The sequence below is a fragment of the Artemia sp. Qi Xiang Cuo genome, chromosome 21 (genome assembly GCF_049724085.1).
Source record: "Artemia sp. Qi Xiang Cuo chromosome 21, ASM4972408v1, whole genome shotgun sequence".
Classification (NCBI taxonomy): Eukaryota; Metazoa; Arthropoda; class Branchiopoda; order Anostraca; family Artemiidae; genus Artemia; species Artemia sp. Qi Xiang Cuo.
Genome location: NC_142814.1, coordinates 10283295 through 10302967, shown reverse-complemented (window position 1 = coordinate 10302967; position 19673 = coordinate 10283295). Strand labels below are relative to the sequence as shown.

General features: G+C 35.1%; 1 protein-coding gene across 1 annotated transcript in view; it reads left to right on the top strand.

Moving 5' to 3' along the window:
• The window catches only part of LOC148939225 (uncharacterized), a 329493-nt gene that overhangs the window by 294395 nt on the left and 15425 nt on the right, over positions 1-19673 (top strand). Inside the window, exon 20 of the mRNA XM_089106790.1 lies at positions 11601-11712. Within this exon, the coding sequence (XP_088962916.1) occupies positions 11601-11712 (112 nt within the window). The remainder of the gene's footprint in view (positions 1-11600; positions 11713-19673) is intronic.

Below are 19673 nucleotides of genomic sequence, written 5' to 3'. Positions count from 1 at the left end.
AATTCTGACCCCTCTGCGATGGATTGTCAGCCCCCTGAAGAAAGCAAAGGAATTGGGAGCACTGAGATGTGACTTGGGAAAGGAGGAATTAAAGAAGGTATCGCGGGATGTTTTTAGAAGTGAGAAAGAACCAAATTATAGAGCTAGAGAAAAGGAGCCGTTTTTTTTTTTTTAAAAAAAAAAAAAAAAAAAAAATAAAGAGGAATTGATGTTAATATTACGATAAATCATATTAATTTTTATATTTTTTTAGTTTTTTTTTGAGTAGCCAAATGGGTATTAAAAAGATTTTAGTAGTTTATTTGTTTGTTATAAAAGAAGGATTAGAATGGCATTCCTAAAGATATTGTAAGGGCACAGCTTTCTACTCCTTTAAGCTACAGCTTTAAGCTATCTTTTAAAAATCTAAGTGAATTGCCGTTTAGTTATGAACAGAAAGAGTTTGTGTACTGCATGAATCATGGAATATTACCCCTTTGTGATAGAGTTAGTCGCATATTGAAAACTCAAACGCCTACTTGTTTGATGTGTGGAGACGAAGTGCTTGACGGACTATTGCACGAAGTGATTCAATGCCCCTCGAACGGTTGATTACCCCAAAGATTATTGCAAATATTAGAAAATGAAGGAATAAAAGCAACGTCTGTAGAAGAAAATAAAAAGGCTCTAAAGCTGTCATTTTGTGTTAAAGGTAAGCAAAGGAATTATGCGCTATGTTTGTTAGTGACAGGTGTTAGCATGCACGTGTGGAAAATGTGGAAACGTCAGAAGCAGGTCAAAATTCCTTTGGCGAATGTTTGGCTTGAAAGTTATGTGGATGACTTGAGACGGAGTCGAGTATGGAGGGAGAGAGTAGATGTGGAATGGATGAGTAAAATTGAGTTTTAAATTTAAAAATTTTTATTTAATTTTTTTAAATTATTAAAAAAAAAAAAAAAAAAAAAAAAAAAAGAGGAATTGATGTTAGTATTACGATAAACCATATTAATTTTTATATTTTTTTAGTTTTTTTTTGAATAGCCAAATGGGTATTAAAAAGATTTTAGTAGTTTATTTGTTTGTTATAAAAGAAGGATTAGAATGGCGTGCCTAAAGATATTGTAAGGGCACAGCTTTCTACTCCTCCTTGGTGTGTTTTCGGGTTGAGGGAAGGTTAGGAGGATGGAGGATGATGTATAGTTGATTGAGAACAAGGTTTTATGAAAATTATTTGTCTATTATTAATGTATTTCCACCGTGAAAGGGGTGCCCTATGGCAGAAGGGTACCCTGCTAAACCGGGAATGGTACTTTTTTTGCGGTTTTGAATTTTTTTTTGTAGTATACCTTGTATTTGTCAATTATGTTTGGGTACTCAAATCCAAATTTAAAAAAATAAAAGCTGTTTTTAAACTAGTATAGGTGACATTAAAGTTTAAAATTAATTGAAAAAGATTATTATGCCACCGAGAGGAAAAAAAAATATATATCTGAAAACTAAAAGGAAAAAAAATATTTTTAAGCATCAGCAGAAATTTCAAAATGTTCCAGATAGACTTCTAAATTTTGTTTACTCTTTAGTCTAAAATGCTCTATTCGACCGTTTATGGCAATAATGAAAAAAAAAATTATTTTTTAAAAGGAATTATTCTAAGGAAGGTAGCTGGTTTTTCGTTCGCCTTCAAATAGGTGGGCAAGAGGCTCTGTTTTAACACGAGACAAAAAAAAATGTAAATAATAAAAGAGAATAAAAATTGTATTGTTGGTTTTATTAATCTTAATCGGAAAAAAAATTAAAACAATTTTATAGCAATGGTGCTTGCACAAGACGGCAGATACGAAGATAAAAAATTTTTGGTTTTTTTTCACATATGTAATGTTCAGTAGGAACTATACAAGCACCAGGGTAACAGGGCAAATGAAATCTCATATTTAGTTAGCAGTTGTTAAATATAGCATTAAATTGAGTGCCCTTCAAAAGAATCGAAGGGCCCTTCGAATTAGATATTCCGAAGATACTTCTTAGCAGGAATTGTCAGACAATTGCTTCATGTACTCATTTATCTAACATTATAATGTCTTCAATGTTGCCAAGTCCATTGGACTCGCCATTAGGGACTTCGAGGCTAAAGTAATTACTCTTAACTAATCTGCTCCTAGTTAGAACCTGATGGTCAGCCAATCAAAACGTAAGAAATCAACTGTTGTGGCTCTATTCTAAAGTCAAAAAGATGTACGAAAAAAAAACCCACCCGCATAGCAAAGTCATGGGGAGTCTTTATTTCTCTGAAAAAAGTCTTTGGATAAGGCGACATATCTCAATTGAAAAGAAAAAAAAACAGAGTCTATGTTGAAGCTCGCCAATATGTACCATTACACGCTTGCAACATATTGCCAATATAGGCAGATGCGGTGAGAGCTTTGGATCGATAGAATGGTGAAGTAAGCAATCACTGTAGATAACCAGAAGAACTTCCACTCATTATCAAAGGACGTCCCTTGAAGCTTCTTTGCAACACTTTGATTTGTCCTGCATGGGCCATGGAGCCATGGATGGTTTCCATGGTCAGAGGTAGGACAAAGCCTGGCTGGAAATCGCCTATAAAACGGTAGATAATTTGCGAAAATTTTGGAAAAGGACATTAAAGGCGAATCAATATTTAAGTGTGTTTTTAGGAAAATGTTTTCCATTCCGAAGTTGTTTCTTGGGCAGCAGATGTAACTCACCATGGTCGGGCAATATCGCAGGTGTATAGGCCATCTTAAAAGAATATAGGCTAGTTAACTGCAATTTACTTTGTCGTCCCCAGACAACACCCAGTAGCGAAAATTTTCAGTGATTGATTGCACTAATCGCTTGGTATGCACCGAATACCTGTTTATTTGTACAATTTTGTAATGAAAATGTTAAAGACTTCCAACGATTGCTCTTGAATACTGAAGAACGCTGGTCGTCAAAGGGTTGAGGTTTAACAAGATTCTACTTACTTTTTGAACCAGTTTTAGAGTTTTTGGAAAGTAAAGGTCCAGACTTGCAAGAAAACCTGATCAATCTGAAAGCAGACATTGTGTATTTCACATATTAATTCAAAACATTTAATGACACTACCTTACAATTACAAGGAGACAGTCTCGATTCAATAAAAACAAAGGGTGCAATTTCATCTTTTAAAAATTGATGTTTGTGAAGTAAAATATTAGTCGGCCTGAATTTTCCCAGTTTTTAAATTTGTCTTAGGTAGAATGCCTTAATGATAATATTCCAACGGACGCTCAACATTTAATCGCCCTGCGTAACGACTTCAAAATCAGATTTGAATATATTCTGATGATGAAATTATCACCATGGATCATAAGTCAGTGATTAAGCTAAAACGTGATATTACACGTGATAGAACGTGATATTACGTGATAAAACGTGATAATAGAACGTGATATTACAAGATGAGCTACTCAAGCTTAGCAGTTATCAAAAGATAAAGGATAATTTCAAAATATAACATTTTGGATGAAGGCAGAAAAACCCTAAATATATCCTGCTCTTGAAAGTATTTCCCTTGTCGTACACTGTAAAAAAATATATTTCCAACAAAATTTTTTGCTGGAATTTAAACAAGTAAAAACATCCAATTTTTTTGTTGAAACTTTGATTCGCGTTTGAAGTCGAACAAAGTGCTGAAATTATAAGAAATTATATATTTTTCAGTAGAAAAAAATATAATACTCAACGTAGATAGGTTTTATTAATCAAAATAGTTTGGATTTCAGTTGTAGATTGAAATTTCTTGAATACCATATTAAATTTGACTTTGGTGCCATTTTACAAAGTAAATTTTTTTACAAACAGTCTTATGTACACACATAAATTGACGAACAAAGATTTTTAATTTATTTTCTAATTAATATTTCAAAATTAATCCAAAATTAAAAATTCAGAAGAATGGAAAAATATCACAGAATTTTCTTAGTCCCGTATTGCGGGAAGGAAAACCTTCCCCTTTCCCTCTGAAAGGGGAAGGAGAGGATTGCCAACTGGACATATTTGGGTCCAAAGGACATATTTCTATGTGCTGGGACATAATAGGGTAGATAAGGTAGACATATTTTAGAAAATTGGAATATAAAAGGGACAAATTTTGCAAATTTATGACATAAAACAAAACATTTTCCTACTGGGGATATATTTTGGTACTGTTCTATTAGCTGGAAGACACGCGAGATGTGAAGTTTGGTTAATGCTGATGAAATAAAACAATAATATAATATAATATGATAAAAATATGATAGTTTAGAAACAAATTTCGGCTATATATTTGCACATCAGGGGGGTAGGGGTAAAGCATAGCATATATTAAATACGTAACCTAACCTAGGTACCTATTTTGCCCCTTCAACCCAAAACACTAAACTTTAAATATTGTAAACGGAATGAGAAACCACAGTTTGCAATGCTCGGTATAGGAATTCTCCGTTGGAATAACCTAGCCTTCCAGCGAATAGAACTGTACCTATATGTTTGTAAAAACGCGTCACTTTTCACCAAAGTAGTGCTAAAACTACTTATTTCGTACTTAACTTACTAACTGCTTACTTACTATTAAATCTATGCTGTATTTTTCGAAGTTGCTCGATCTTTCCCGAAGACAACTATCTGCAAATACTATTGAAATTCTTTGAAAGTTTGTATTCTTTCATGCATAACCGATTTTATTTTCTCCTGGTTTATACAGTACAGTCAACATAATAAACAAGCAGGCACAATTTTCGTTAACAGTCACTTCAGGCCTCCTTTAGTCAGGCAAAAACGTTTATCTATTTATCAAGTATTACCAACTGCAAATGAAAAGTTGAAAAAATGGAAAATTTGGACTCTTGATGGTCTGAAATCAAATCAAAAGCCAAGCACCCAGGAGGAATTTTATCAGTTTCATTTTTTTTTAGGAAAAATAACTTTTTTTTTAGGAAATTTTAGGATATAGTCACAATGTATTATTATTGTTTTCGTGTTTGTTTATTTGTTTTTCTGACCAAGGCACTTGGCATAGAATGAGTTGTCGTAAAAACTTCAAAAGGAGCTCATTCGATTGGAAATTTAATTTTCTAGTGCTCCTTCTAAGAATCAAAAGATATTGGTGGGCAACCAGCCCCCCACGCCCATCATTTTTCTAAACACATCCACTCAAAATTTTGAGATTGTCATTTTGTTCAACATAGTTGAAAGGTCCAGAAACTATTCTTTCGTGGTTGATACCCCCTCCAAACTTCTCAGAGCAAGGGCTATGAGTTATACTAGTTGTCCATTTTTAACATATAAGCTTTTTATGGCAGGGGTGGTCGGTCGTATAAACTTTGGAGGGAAGTTTAATGGATTGGAAATCAAAACTTCTAATGCCCTTATCAAAGTCAAAAGTAATCAGAGGGCAACTAGCTACCCCCACCCTTACGTCCTCTTTCCTCCAAAAGTATCTGATAGGAATTTTGAGGTACCCATTTCGTTAAAAAAAAAGTCCAAAGGTCATATAACAAGCCTGGGGGGTAGGGATTGTAAGCTATGCTCCGAGAGCATATAACGTTTTATGGAAGGGATGGTCGTGTAGAATTTAGAGGAGATTCATTTTATTTGAAATTGAAATTTCTAGTCTCCTTTTAACAGTCAAAAGTGATAGGAGAGGAAAACTACCCCTCCCGTCCCTGATGCCCTTTTTTTCTAAATACATCTGATTGAAATTGTGAGATAGCCATTTCGTTTAAAATAGTCCACAGAACTTATAAATATCCAGATATAAATTTAACAGATATGAATTACTATAATAATTAAAACTCAAAACGACCAAAAAACATAGGCAGCGCAATATCACTGCTGAAGTAACGAGCAATGTGACAAAGCACTTCATATAGAAGGAACAGTCATAGAAACTTCGAACGGAGCTTGTTCGATTGGAAATTGAAAGCTCTAATGCTCTTTTTAAGAGTCAAAGGTAATTGGAGGGCAACCCAGCTTATCTGGCTTTCTGGAATGTCAGTTGACTCTAGGATTGTACCTTATGACATACTCAAGAACTACTCTGATTGGCCAAAGGTTACTAAAAGAAGTGAAAATGCTAACCCTCATGCCGACCATGTCAAGGGGAATTCTCGTTGGAAGATGAGCCTTAAGTTCCCATAAGGGGTCCTTTGTTTGCATGTTTTTATGAGTTTTGTATTTTGTCACTAATTCATTCTTTATGCATGTTTTAAATGAATATTTTTCTTTTTCATTATGTTTGATGTTAACTGTCCACTCTGAAAGAGGTTCACAAAGCTTATTTTGGTCCATAGCACAAGTCGTAAAAAAAAACTAGTTTCTGAGATTTCAAGATGAACATATTATGAACTTACTATAGACAAAATATTGACATAATTTTGTTAAAAATGACACGTTTTTGAATGCTCAGAAAACATATTCATGGACCAAAAAGTTGGCAACCCTGGAGAAGGATCGGTTTTAGTCTATGTCAGAACTTGGTTATTGAGGACCGTTTCTGTCTGGTATGAGACAGATGTTGGGTTGAGACAGATGTAATCCGAGTGGTTGTGGAAATGTTAATCCTTGTGATATTTATGATTGTCATGGGAATAATATATGACTTATATCTACTATATGTTAATCAAGGTTGACACAGTTAATGAATCATCACCAAAATATGTTGATGTTAAAGGTAATTCAGTAAACAAATTGAAATTTCAATTCGGGTTTGTAAATCCAATATTTGTGTTTCTCAACAGGTTGAAAATTCCATAAACATTAAGGAATTCCAATAAGGCCCTACATATTATATTTCAACGATTTTCAGTTATTAAAATTCCAATATTTGTTGTTGATAATCATAACAAACTGTTTGTGTTGAATATCAAATTTTTTTTTTTTTTTTTTTTTTTTTTTTTTTTTTACAATGTATCTCATCAAAAAGTTTTACTGTCTTTACAAATTTTTCATCTAAAAGAGGGTCTTTAAAGCTATTCCTTACAAAACCGAAGCCAAATATTAATAATTTTCTGTCAACTCAACCACGCATTACACTCCCGACCGAAGGCAGTGAATCAGGAGCTTAGTACCTGCGCAACGCAGACAAGCGTGCAGCATTTGTCAGCATGCTAAAAAGTTTTTTTTCTTTTTTTAAACCATCAATGACATCCGTCGCATTAAATTTAGGACTGTTTGTGATTGTCATTGCATAACGATATAGTATATGTTATATTATTGATTTTTAATCTAATTATACTGCGACTGCTATCGTATGACTTAAATATGATATCAATAATGCTTAAGAATGTAATAATTACATATTTGGGAACACGGGGTTGAACGGGGTACTAAGTTTAAAATGATTTTTATTAATTTGAAGGAGTCATTATAAAAGGCTACAAAACTTCATAAAAGTACCTTGTATTGTTGTAAACAAAGTTTCACACTCATATTGTAAGAAGTGAACACAATTATCATTTATTTAATTAAAATATGAAAAGATGTAAAATACCCTGTTCTGCCCCGTATGCGGGGCAGAACAGGGTGGTAGTTAAAACAGTATATATAGGGGAACACGGGGTTGAACGGGGTACTAAGTTTAAAATGTTTCTTATTAATTAAAAGGAGTCAATATAAAAGGCTACAAAATTTCATAAAAGTACCTTGTATTGTTGTAAACAAAGTTGCACACTCATATTGTAAGAAGTGAACACAATTATCATTTATTTAATTAAAATATGAAAAGATGTCAAATACCCTGTTCTGCCCCGTATGCGGGGCAGAATCGGGTGGTAGTTAAAACAGTATATATAGGGGAACACGGGGTTGAACGGGGTACTAAGTTTAAAATGTTTCTTATTAATTAAAAGGAGTCAATATAAAAGGCTACAAAATTTCATAAAAGTACCTTGTATTGTTGTAAACAAAGTTGCACACTCATATTGTAAGAAGTGAACACAATTATCATTTATTTAATTAAAATATGAAAAGATGTCAAATACAAAAAGATGTCAAAGATGTCAAATACAAAAGTATGCGGCTTTTTATTAAAAAAAGCCACAAATAAAGTAAACTGTTATTTGGCTTTTTATTTATTTAGTTTAAGGGAACAACTCTATTTTAAACATATTCTTTCGTCAAATTAATCTAATTATGATTAATTAAATTAATTAATTAATCTGAATTATAAAAATAAAACTATAATTTGGCTTTTTTTTCCATTTTGCTAAAGCCAACAAAACTGGTTTAAACATATTCTCTCGTGAAATTAATATCATTCTGAATTACAAAATTCACATACAAGGATAGCTTCATCGGCCTCGCTATCAATTCCTGCACAGGAATTGTGAACCCATTTTTTTCATATGGAACAGGCAACCCATCCCTCCGTTGACCTTGAGTAAAACTCACAACAATATACACATTCACAGTCAGAAAACTCGTCAGAATCACTGCCGTAAGTTTCAGGTTGTTTCTTCATCTTCTTGTTTTTTTGTTTTTTTTCTTGGTACTTTTTCACTCTTATTCATGCACTTTCCCTTTATTTTTAAAGTTTTGTTTTGTTTTCTTTTTTAAAAAGTATCTTCAGTGCTCTTTCTGTCTTGGCAATCTCCTTTTCTTGTTTTGCTTTTATAGCATCCTTTAACTCATTTTTGTATGGTGAATCAGTTGTAACTGCATTCTTAGGTCTCCTTCGATTCATCCATTTTGCACTTCCTCTGACTTTTGGAATAGGAATTAAATTTTCAGGTGAAACAATAAATGCAGTTGGAGAGTCATTCATGTCAGTTGTCATTCAAGAGCATTCAGGAGCAGTCATTCAAGAGCATTCAGCATTCAGCCTTGTCATCCATATTAAATTGAACCTTTTTAGCTAGGGTGCCATTAACACCAACGGTAGGGATAGAAACTGTAACATCTTTACCCCTTTCACTACAAGTGTGGGGATTTTCTGTATGAACAGATGAGCCAGACGAATATTTTCCCTCTTGTTCTTTCTCTATCGTTGGAGGTTCCTCATTCACTTTTTGGGTTGAAGGTTCAGCTTGTTTGATGTCAGTAGTGTCAGCTGGTAGGAAATCTGAATCAGAGAATATGGCTGGGTTAGCATCACGAATTTCCCTGGGTTGCAACGGAGCCACTTTCGAACCTCGTCAGCGTAGTGAAGGCTCAACGGCTTCATGAAGGACACATCAAGCGGTTGTAATTTTGTGAGAACAATGCAGGGGTAAACAAAGCAACGAAACGCCATTATCTCTTGCGTAGTCTATGTCCTCTAGGTTCTTGGTGTGGGTGGAATGTCTGTCTAATATGAGAAGAACCGGAAAGTCCTCTTATGCCTTAGAAAATACTACAAATTTTTCAAGCCATACTAAGAATAGCTCAGCGGGCATCTATCCAGTGCTGTGAACCTCAGCCCAATTCCCTGGAGGTAGTCCCAGCTCAAACTCCTTCTGCATTTTCTTCCTCGGAAAAATTAACATCGGGGACATGCATGATCCACTTGGAGACATACAAATAAGGCAAGTTACGGACTCCCTCTTATTGCACCAACTTGTCGTTTACCCTTACAAGCAAGGATTTTTGAATGATTCTTAGGGTTCACTGGAACACCAGTTTCATCACACTTAAATATCTGCGACGCTATAAGTTTGTGCTTGTCTATTAATTGAGTGAGTAGCGAAAAAAAACTATCCACAGCCACTCTATTAAATCCCATAGCTCTTGCACCAGATGTTGACTCTGGCTTACGAATAGTAAGATTAAGAGTAGGATTTCTCTTAAAAAATCCGTTGACCCAGTCTTGACCAGCTATTTAATTTTGAAATCTATGAGCTATGCCATTTATTTGAGCTAATTGGTAAGCTAAGGTACGTAAGTCCTTCATCGTCAGACCAAATAACCGCGCCTCCATAGTTTTTAATTGTGTCACAAACTTAAGTTCCTGTTCTTGGGTAAGCACGGTTTGAAATTTCCCAGCAGTTTTATCAATCAGATACTCAGGGTTTTCCTTTTTTCTTAACGTATCTTTCAAGAGTAGTTTGGGGAACGTCGAACTCATTAGCAGCATTCAGGCAGCCACATCGACCAGAAATAATCGCTTCAACAGCATTGTTCATCGCCTCAGTAGACCAGGATTGTCTGTTTTTCTTTCTCTTTTACACACGGACCATCTGAAAATAAATTAAGAAAAGTTACTGACCCAATTTTAACGACTGGTCAGATTAAAATAGTGCGGGGCGGAATAGGGTATTTCCCCATTCCTTCCAGGAAAACGCCTTATTATTTGGAGGTTATAGCCACGCAAAAACTTGAAGTAAAGAAACAATAAGGTGACTAAAACATAGCCCATTGAACGTGTTACAAGTATGACTAGCTACAGACGTAATGCAAAGAAGCGTGTTAACCTTACCTTGATTACAAAATCAATAAAGTTGCAATCCAACAGCAAATAACTAGACGACAACTGGTTCTCTCATCAAACGAAAGGAAACTAAACCAACATGGATGCCGCAGTATTCAGCTGTACCGAGCTGGAGTAGTTGTAGCTATTGCCGCTTGGCGCAGCACCTTCGTTGTCATCTAAAAATCGCCTACCCCGTTCCGCCCCTTACCGCGTTTCACGCCGTGTTCCCCTAACACAAGAATATATTACATTTTCATTTCCTTTTTACCACTACAGATGGGCAGATAAAGCAGGTGACAATTGATTCTCTAGTGCTGTAAGTAAATGTAAAAAAAAAAATTGGATAGAATCACTTTTTTGATTGGCCAAATTCACCTTTTCTACATTAACTAACAACACAAACAGTTAATCAATTAATTCTTACAGTTAATTGTGGTTGAAACTTGGCTGCAACACAAATTTCAATAGTTCCAAATTTCCAAAATTTGGTGCATGTAACTGTCTATCTTCAGTTTCATCCAAAATTTTCTTACGAATTTTGCCTGGTAAAAGCAGGTTTATTCACAAGATTTGGTCTTTACGAAATATAAAATTAAACGTAATAAACACTCAAAATAATAAACGTAACAAACACCCCAAAAAATAAACGTACCAGCAAATTTCAATGTACCAAATAAACGTACCAACAAATTTTAATGTACCAAATAAACGTACCAGATAAACACCCCAAATAAAACACCCCAAAACGTACCAAATAAACACCCCAAAAAATAAACGTACCTGCAAATTTCAATGTACCAAATAAACATACCAACAAATGTTAATGCACCAAATAAACGTACCAACAAATTTTAATATACCAAGTAAACGTGCCAACAAATGTTAATGTACCAAATAAACGTACCAAAAAAATGAAAAGATTTTCAATCTTCCCATTCTTTGTCGAGTTTTGGGACTATGGCAGAAATATACAAGTAGGTGGGTCCGCCAAGACCAGCTAATTTTTTGATGCGATATATGAGAAAAAACAGCTTAGGAACCTCTGACCTATGTCTCCCATGACTTTTACTATAGTTTTCTGCTATATAAGTTGCAGTTTTTCGCACTTTTTCGAATATAAAATCGCGGTCTTTCAGCACCTATACTTATAATTTTCTATCCTGCTTATACGTTAATTGTCAGCATCTGATATTCGACTTTATATTTCCAGTTTAAGAAAGCCTGAAGTTATACCCCCTGAATATCCTCAGACTAATGAACAAATGGCTAGGGGTATCAGCGTCAGACAGTCGGGGACAAGTCCACTTCATCGTCGAAAAAAGGTAATTAGAAAAAAAATAACTAGAATAGGTAATTCACCGTCGGAAAAAGTCCAAGTCCACTTCTCGAAAAAAGGTAACTATAAAAGAAAAGTATATAACTAAGAGAATTCGCCGTCGAAAAAAATTCCAAGTCCACTTCACCCTCGAAAAAAGGTAATTATAAAAAAAGGTAACTAAAAAAGTTAATTTACCGTCGAAGAAAGTCCAAGTCCTCTTCACCGTCGAAAAAAGGTAATTATAAATAAAAGGTATCTAAAAAAGGTAATTCACCTTCTAAAAAAGCTCAAGTCCACTTCACCGTCAAAAGGAGGTAATTATAAAAAAGGGTAACTTAAAAAGGTATTTTCACCATCGAAAATAGTCGAAGTCTACTTCACCGTCGAAATAAGGTAATTATATGTCAGTAAAATAGTGACAAATAAAAAGCGGAAACAATTATCTTTTTCTTTCAAGGGTTAAATTCATTTTTTCCTACTTTTAACAACATTTGAGTGAGCAAATGACCTCGTTGAATTGTTCCGTAACTTAGTATGCTTAGAAATTTGAAACGATTATAATATTGAATATAAATATCTTCAACCTGTATTAGTTTTTTTAGGCTGGTTCTACTTGTAACTTTATTACTACTCCTTCTAGATTACATATGAGCAGCACATTAGTCAAAAAGATTATTTTTGTTGTTAAGAATGTTTAAAAGTCAAAATGATTATTTTCTTTGTTTACGATTGAGTTTGTTTTACTCTTTCGACCACCTCATAAGTGGGGAAGTTGTTAGTTTGATCAAATCCTCCCCAGATCGAATACTTCCCTGGTGGCTGAAGGAAATGTATGATTTGGTATCCCATACTCCGTGTCCTGCAATTTCAGAAGTTCTAGATATGGTACTAAAGATACCTTTAAGATGTAGATGGAATACTTATGTAGCCTACTATATATTAGATTCAGGCTAAATAGCACATCATAAAAAAATTTATTTCTCGAAATATTTACCTTGTAAATTAAAATTTATTAAATATACCAAGTAAATATAAAATGGTGAATAATATAAATTTTTAATACTTATGTTACAAGATTCCATAAGTGTTAGTTTGATCTGCTTCGTAACTACCATTTTTAACTTTCGGAAACCTTCTTCGAAACAATTATTCTCCTATTAAATTAGTTTCATTTAGATTTTTTTCGGTGTTTATTGGAAATCAAGGGTGTCAATTGAAGGAGCATAAGGGGGGAGAGTAAGAATTTTTTTTTCCTTTTTCGAAAATGCTGATACAAAAAAAGATTGTTTAAAGTCTAGGGGGTTTCCATTTACCCCCTCCTTTCTAAATCACTGCTCCGGCCGGAAATTCTTACACACTGTAAAACTATGTAAACAGAAAGTGTGGAAGAATAGGAATATAAGTCTGCCAACCGGCATTAGATTATTGGAACCTACCTTGATGACAGTGATATAGTGCGGTGCTGAACGTGTGTGCTTTTGAAGACCGAGGAATGTTCGATATATGCATTCAAAAAGAGTTGTTTACATTAGTTTTGAGTTCCTTTTTGGCTAACCGTATAATCAGACAAAGGGATGTAAGAAAAATTTGGTTCTGTCTCTCTTCCTAGGGCCATAATGAGGTAAAATTTTAAACTTCTAGGACTTTTTTTCTGCAAGAAGTATGACAGATTACCAAAGATAAATACTTTCGGCTATCCGTCACGAGTCAAAGGAAAAGGAGGCCGTCCCCGAACGCGATGGGAATAAGGTGCATGGAGAGCGTTGAAAGAAAATTGGAGCTTCTTACGAGAACAGCTCAGCAGTATCAGCTATTAATTCGTTCTTTTGAGTGGGCATGCTCATCTACTGATAGCCAAAATCGCAGTCGAGATCTTACTATCTCACCAAATAGTGTTTTCTGTAGAAGACACTGATTTATAGATGTCTTTTCCACCCCACTCACGACAAAGGGCAGCCAGTTTATTTCTATTCTCAACCAATAGCACAACCAAGTAAGCAAATAGTTTCGAACAAAAAATCCAATAAAGACGAGAATGAACTGTATCTGCAGTAATATTTAGTTTCTCCGGTTTTTTCCATAATGCGACACAACTTCCCAACCTTAAGGGCCTAGTGTAAGTCAATAATCACAAAGGGACTTCAGACGGACGTCGAGTTTGTCATGCTTGCCCAGGTTTCCTTAGATCTATCCTCTGACAATGACAAAATTATACTGACTAGAGGAAGAGTGGCAATGGGTTTCATAAGCCTCATGACTGGGAGTTGACGATGGACGAATTGGGACGTCTAAAATTTATCGAAAAGACAAATGTGTCTATACGGCTTCAGTTTTTTATGAATAAAAATCATTGCCAAGAAGTAGAAAGTTCTTTTTCTTACTAATTTTCAGGCAAATTCAATTACGGAGGAGCTGGACGTTGAAATTGGTCCTTTTTGGTTTTATTGGAGGCTAGTGGAGAAAATGTCCCATCCTGTACATTGGCAACAGGTGGTATGATCTGTTTTCCTCCAAGAGCTGTTTTAGTGTAACTGCAGGGCAAGACGCTCTAACCTTCAGTGTTCTTGTAAAAACAAAATCTGAATGAAATTTGCCTGGGAATTTGAACAGTGCACAGGCAAGAATTTCAAAAATCTTAACGAGAAATATCTGACACGGAAGATCAAGACGTTCAGACTACAGTAGTTTTTTTCTCACTATTAAAAATTGACTTCATTTTGATTTTAACGAGAAAAAGCTAATCGAAATCAACTTTTAGCTAAATTCCCTGGGTGATTTCTTTATAGAGTCACGAAATGTAAACCAAAATGTACAAATTTTGCAAATAATGTGCATCTTTCAGAGAAGTTTTGAAATGCTGTATTCATATTCTGATATTAATTTAAAAAACTGTTTCCACAAAATAAGTTTTTCAAAGAAAAGTAAAGAACTCCATTAAGCAAAAAATGAGCAAAAATTAAATCAAATAATCTACCAACCATTAAACTACCACAAATCAGCATCGATAAGTATATGAAACCTAAAACGAACATAAATTATAATAATTAACCGAGTCAAACTCAAAACGAGCAGAAATTAACATAAGTTGGGTACAAAACCCCTATGTCTTCACTTGGCCAGAAAAAAATTTGGATGTACTGAAAAAATAAAAATATTTTTACTTTTATAACTTTAATAAATCAAATAATATTAACATTTTGATTACTAAATATCAGTATATGTATGTTAAACTGACAATAGTAGAGGAGGGGGTACCAGCCCCATACGAACACCGTGCTGCCATCTACAATTTAGTTTAATGCTGACGGGACATAATTTATTCAAGGATTATCGATCGAGTCTAATGTGGGTGTGTCAAGGTCAATCGATCTGTTGTTGTTGTTGTTTGGCCACGTGCGAATGGCATGAGGGTTGATTTACCTAATCGATGGGGGAATTATTGATTCACGAGCGTGGGGAATTATGAAACAATATGGTCATAGAGTCCCTAGGGAGAAAGATTACGTAATCGCTCAATGACCTCTCTTTCCAAGATCGATTTATTAGATGTTTCTATGTGTAATAGCTCCGGTGCGAGGGTTGCACATGCGCATTGAATTCTAACGGGAACAATGTTATTGATCTAGGACTCGAGGGGGAAGTGAATTTCCGTGGATTTACATAATCGCTAGGGGAAATTATTGATTCACGAAGGGGGGAATTATGAAACAAACATGGCTTCATTGTTGTTTGGTTAACTTAACCCGAGAAATAGCACCTGTGAACTTGATTTACATAATCGCTAGGGGAAATTATTGATTCACGAAGGGGGGAATTAAGAAACATTAAGGCTTCTTTAATCTTAGGTCTGAGGGATAAACATTCCTTAGGTCAGAGAGAAAAATTAATATTCTATTTTTAAATAGGGCTTCATTGATCTTTAGTGTCAGGAATTATAATTGACATCACATGTTATCTTGGAATTATGCGGGAGTCTAAAGAGATAGAAATTCTATTTTTAAATACGGCTTCACGGAGCTTTAAGTCGGAGAGATAAATTGATATTATAACGAAACCCTAATAGTTTAGCTAGGAAAATTTATGAGATGTAGAAATTAACTTAGGAAAGGGTTTCCTAGAAATTTGAAATGCGTTAGCACAGAGATGCCATACAAAAGGAACACGCTGAAATTACGTTTAGGGATTATTTGGGCGAAACGGTTTTATCCATTTTATGGGATTATTTTGGCGAAACAGTTTGAGCCATTTGAAAAAAGATTTTAAGAAAGGTTTTAGAAGAGAATTTGAGGGTGAAACTCTGTGGTCGTTATAATACACAAGTTCCATTTGAACAGTGTTGTGAGGTCCTCTACCCCAACCCCAAAGGGTTCCGATCCCCCACCCCAACCCCGAAGGAAGCCCCCCAGTACTCAAAGGACCCCCAAGCTCCCAAAGAGCCCCAGCCCCCCAAACGCCCTCCTCAGACCCTCAAAGGCCCTCCTCTGGTCCTCAAAGGGCCCCCGGACCCCCAAAGGGCCCCCGGACCACAGAGGCCCTCCCCCGGTCCTCAATGGTCCCACGGGCTCCCAAAGAGCCACTGGCGCCCCCAAAGGCCCACCCAGACCCCCAAAGGCCATCCCCGGGCCCCCCCACGGCCCCGCGAGCACCCAAAGGACCCACCGGGTCCCCAAGGCCCTACACCGGCCCCAAAGGTCTCCCAAGCTCCCATAGAGCCCCATCCCCCCAAACGCCCTCCTCAGACCCGCAAAGGACAGCCCCGGGCCCCCCCCAAAGGCCCATGGAGCTCCCAAAGGACCAACAGGTCCCAAAGGCCCTCCCCCGGTCCTTAAATGTCCCCCGGGCCCCCGAAGGCCCTCCCTGTGCCCCAAAGGCCCCCCAAGCTCCCAAAGGACCACCGGCGCCCCAACCGGCCCACCCAGACCCCCCAACGACATCCCCGGGCCCTCCAACGGCCCAACTAGCTCCCAAAGGACCAACGGGGTCCCAAAGGCCCTCCACCGGTCCCCAAAGGTGTGTTGGTTGCTTTATTTGATGTTTTTAATGGATGTTTAATGGTTTTTATCAGTGAGAATTTGAAAAACAGGAACTTTGTCACATTTATGGATGTCAACAGCAATTCATGTCTGTTATATGGTTTTCTCAGTGAGAATGAAAAACAGGTATTTGCCAAATGTTATGCCTTTCTCGGAAACATTTAGATCACGTGTTTTCTTCTCAGCCAATCAGCGAGTCAGATACATCCTCCTTCTCAGCCAATCAGAGGCCTGGTTACATATTAGTGGTGGTGGTACTATAAGGAACGGTTTTTTTTGCTATAGTTTTATTAGTCTGTGAATAGAATTCAAAGGAGTGAGAAGAAGAAGAAAAGGTATTTATGCAGAGTTTCAACTAGCTATGGCTAACTTTGCTAAAGACAAGCTATTTTTTTGTGAAAACACACACAATCAGAAAAAAATGATCAATGTTCCTTTAGTACCTCATAAATTAGACTAAAATGAATATATTTTTGCAGAGTTTCAACTATCTATGGCTAAGTTTGCTAAAGACAAGCTATTTTCTTGCGAAAACACACAAAATCAGAAAAAATGTTCAATATTCCTCTAGTACCTACACAATTAGACTAAAAATGAAGATATTTATGCAGAGTTTCAACTAGCTATGGCTAAGTTTACTAAAGACAAGCTATTTTCTTGCGAAAACACACAAAATCAGAAAAAATGTTCAATGTTCCTCTAGTACCTACACAATTACACTAAAAATGAAGATATTTATGCAGAGTTTCAACTAGCTAGGGATATGTTTACTAAAGACAAGCTATTTTCTTGCGAAAACAGACAAAATCAGAAAAAATTTTCAATATTGCTTTAGTACCTACTCAATAAGACTAAAATTGAAGATATTTATGCAGAGTTTCAACTAGCTATGACTGAGTTTGCTAAAGACAAGCTATTTTCTTGCGAAAAACACAAACAAAATCAGAAAAAATTTTCAATGTTCCTTTAGTACCTACGCAATTAGACTAAAAATGAAGGTATTTATGCAGAGTTTCAACTATCTATGGCTAAGTTTACTAAAGACAATCCATTTTCTTCCAAAAACACACAAAATCAGAAGTAAAATGTTCAATATTCCTATACTACCTACACAATTAGACTAAAAATGAAAATATTTATGCAGAGTTTCAACTATCTATGGCTAAGTTTGCTAAAGACAAGCTATTTTCTTGCGAAAACACCCAAAATCAGAAAAAATGTTCAATGTTCCTTTAGTACCTACACAATTAGACTAAAAATGAAGATATTTATGCAGAGTTTCAACTAGCTATGGCTAAGTTTACTAAAGACAAGCTATTTTCTTGCGAAAACACCCAAAATCAGAAAAAATGTTCAATGTTCCTCTAGTACCTACACAATTAGGATAAAAATAAAGATATTTATGCACAGTTTCAACTATCTATGTCTAACATTTCTAAAGACAATCTATTTTCTATCGAAAACACAAAAAAAATCAGAAAAAATGTTCAATGTTCCTTTAGTACCTACTCAATTAGACTAAAAATGAAGCTATTTATGCAGAGTTTCAACTAGCTATGTCTAAGTTTGCTAAATACAAGCTATTTTCTATCGAAAACACAAACAAAATCAGAAAAAATGTTCAAGGTTCCTCTAGTACCTACACAATTAGACTAAAAATGAAGATATTTATGCAGAGTTTCAACTATCTATGGCTAAGTTTGCTAAAGACAAGCTATTTTCTTGCGAAAACACACAAAATCAGAAAAAATGTTCAATGTTCCTCTAGTACCTACACAATTAGACTAAAAATGAAGATATTTATGCACAGTTTCAACTAGCTATGGCTAAGTTTGCTAAAGACAAGCTATTTTCTTGAGAAAACACACAAAATCAGAAAAAATGTTCAATATTGCTCTAGTACCTACACAATAACACTAAAAATGAAGATATTTATGCACAGTTTCAACTAGCTATGACTAAGTTTGCTAAAGACATGCTATTTTCTTGCGACAACGCAAACAAAATCAGAAAAAATTTTCAATGTTCATTTAGTACCTACTCAATTAGACAAAAAATGAAGGTATTTATGCATAGTTTCAAATAGCTATGGCTAAGTTTGATAAAGACAAGCAATTTTCTCACAAAAACAAACAAAATCAGAAAAAAATGTTCAATGTTACTCTAGTACCTACGCAATTAGGCTGAAATGAAGATATTTATGCAGAGTTTCAACTATCTATGTCTAAGTTTGCTAAAGACAAGCTATTCTCCTGCGAAAACACACAAAATCAGAAAAATGTTCAATGTTCCTCTAGTACCTATGCAATTAGGCTGAAATGAATATATTTATGCAGAGTTTCAACTATCTATGGCTAGGATTGCTAAAGACAATCAATTTTCTTTCAAAAACACATAAACCCAGACTTAAAATTTTCAATGTTACTCTCGTACCTAATCAATTAGGCTTTAATGAAGATATGTATGCAGAGTTTCAACTATAAATGGCTAAGTTTGCTAAAGACAAGCTATTTTCGTGCGAAAACACACAAAATCAGAAAAAATTTTCAATGTTCCTTTAGTACCTATGCAATTAGGCTTAAATGAAGATATTTTTGCAGAGTTTCAACTAGCTATGGCTAAGTTTGCTAAAGACAAGCTATTTTCTTACAAAAACACAAACAAAATCAGAAGTAAAATGTTCAGTGTTCGTCTAGTACCTACACAATTAGACTAAAAATGAAGATATTTATGCAGAGTTTAAACAAGCTAAGGCTAAGTTTACTAAAGACAAGCTATTTTCTTGCGAAAACACACAAAATCAGAAAAAACTTTCAATGTTCCTTTAGTACCTACACAATTAGACTAAAAATGAAGATATTTATGCAGAGTTTCAACTAGCTATGACTAAGTTTTCTACAGACAATATAATTTATTTCAAAAAAGAAAAAAA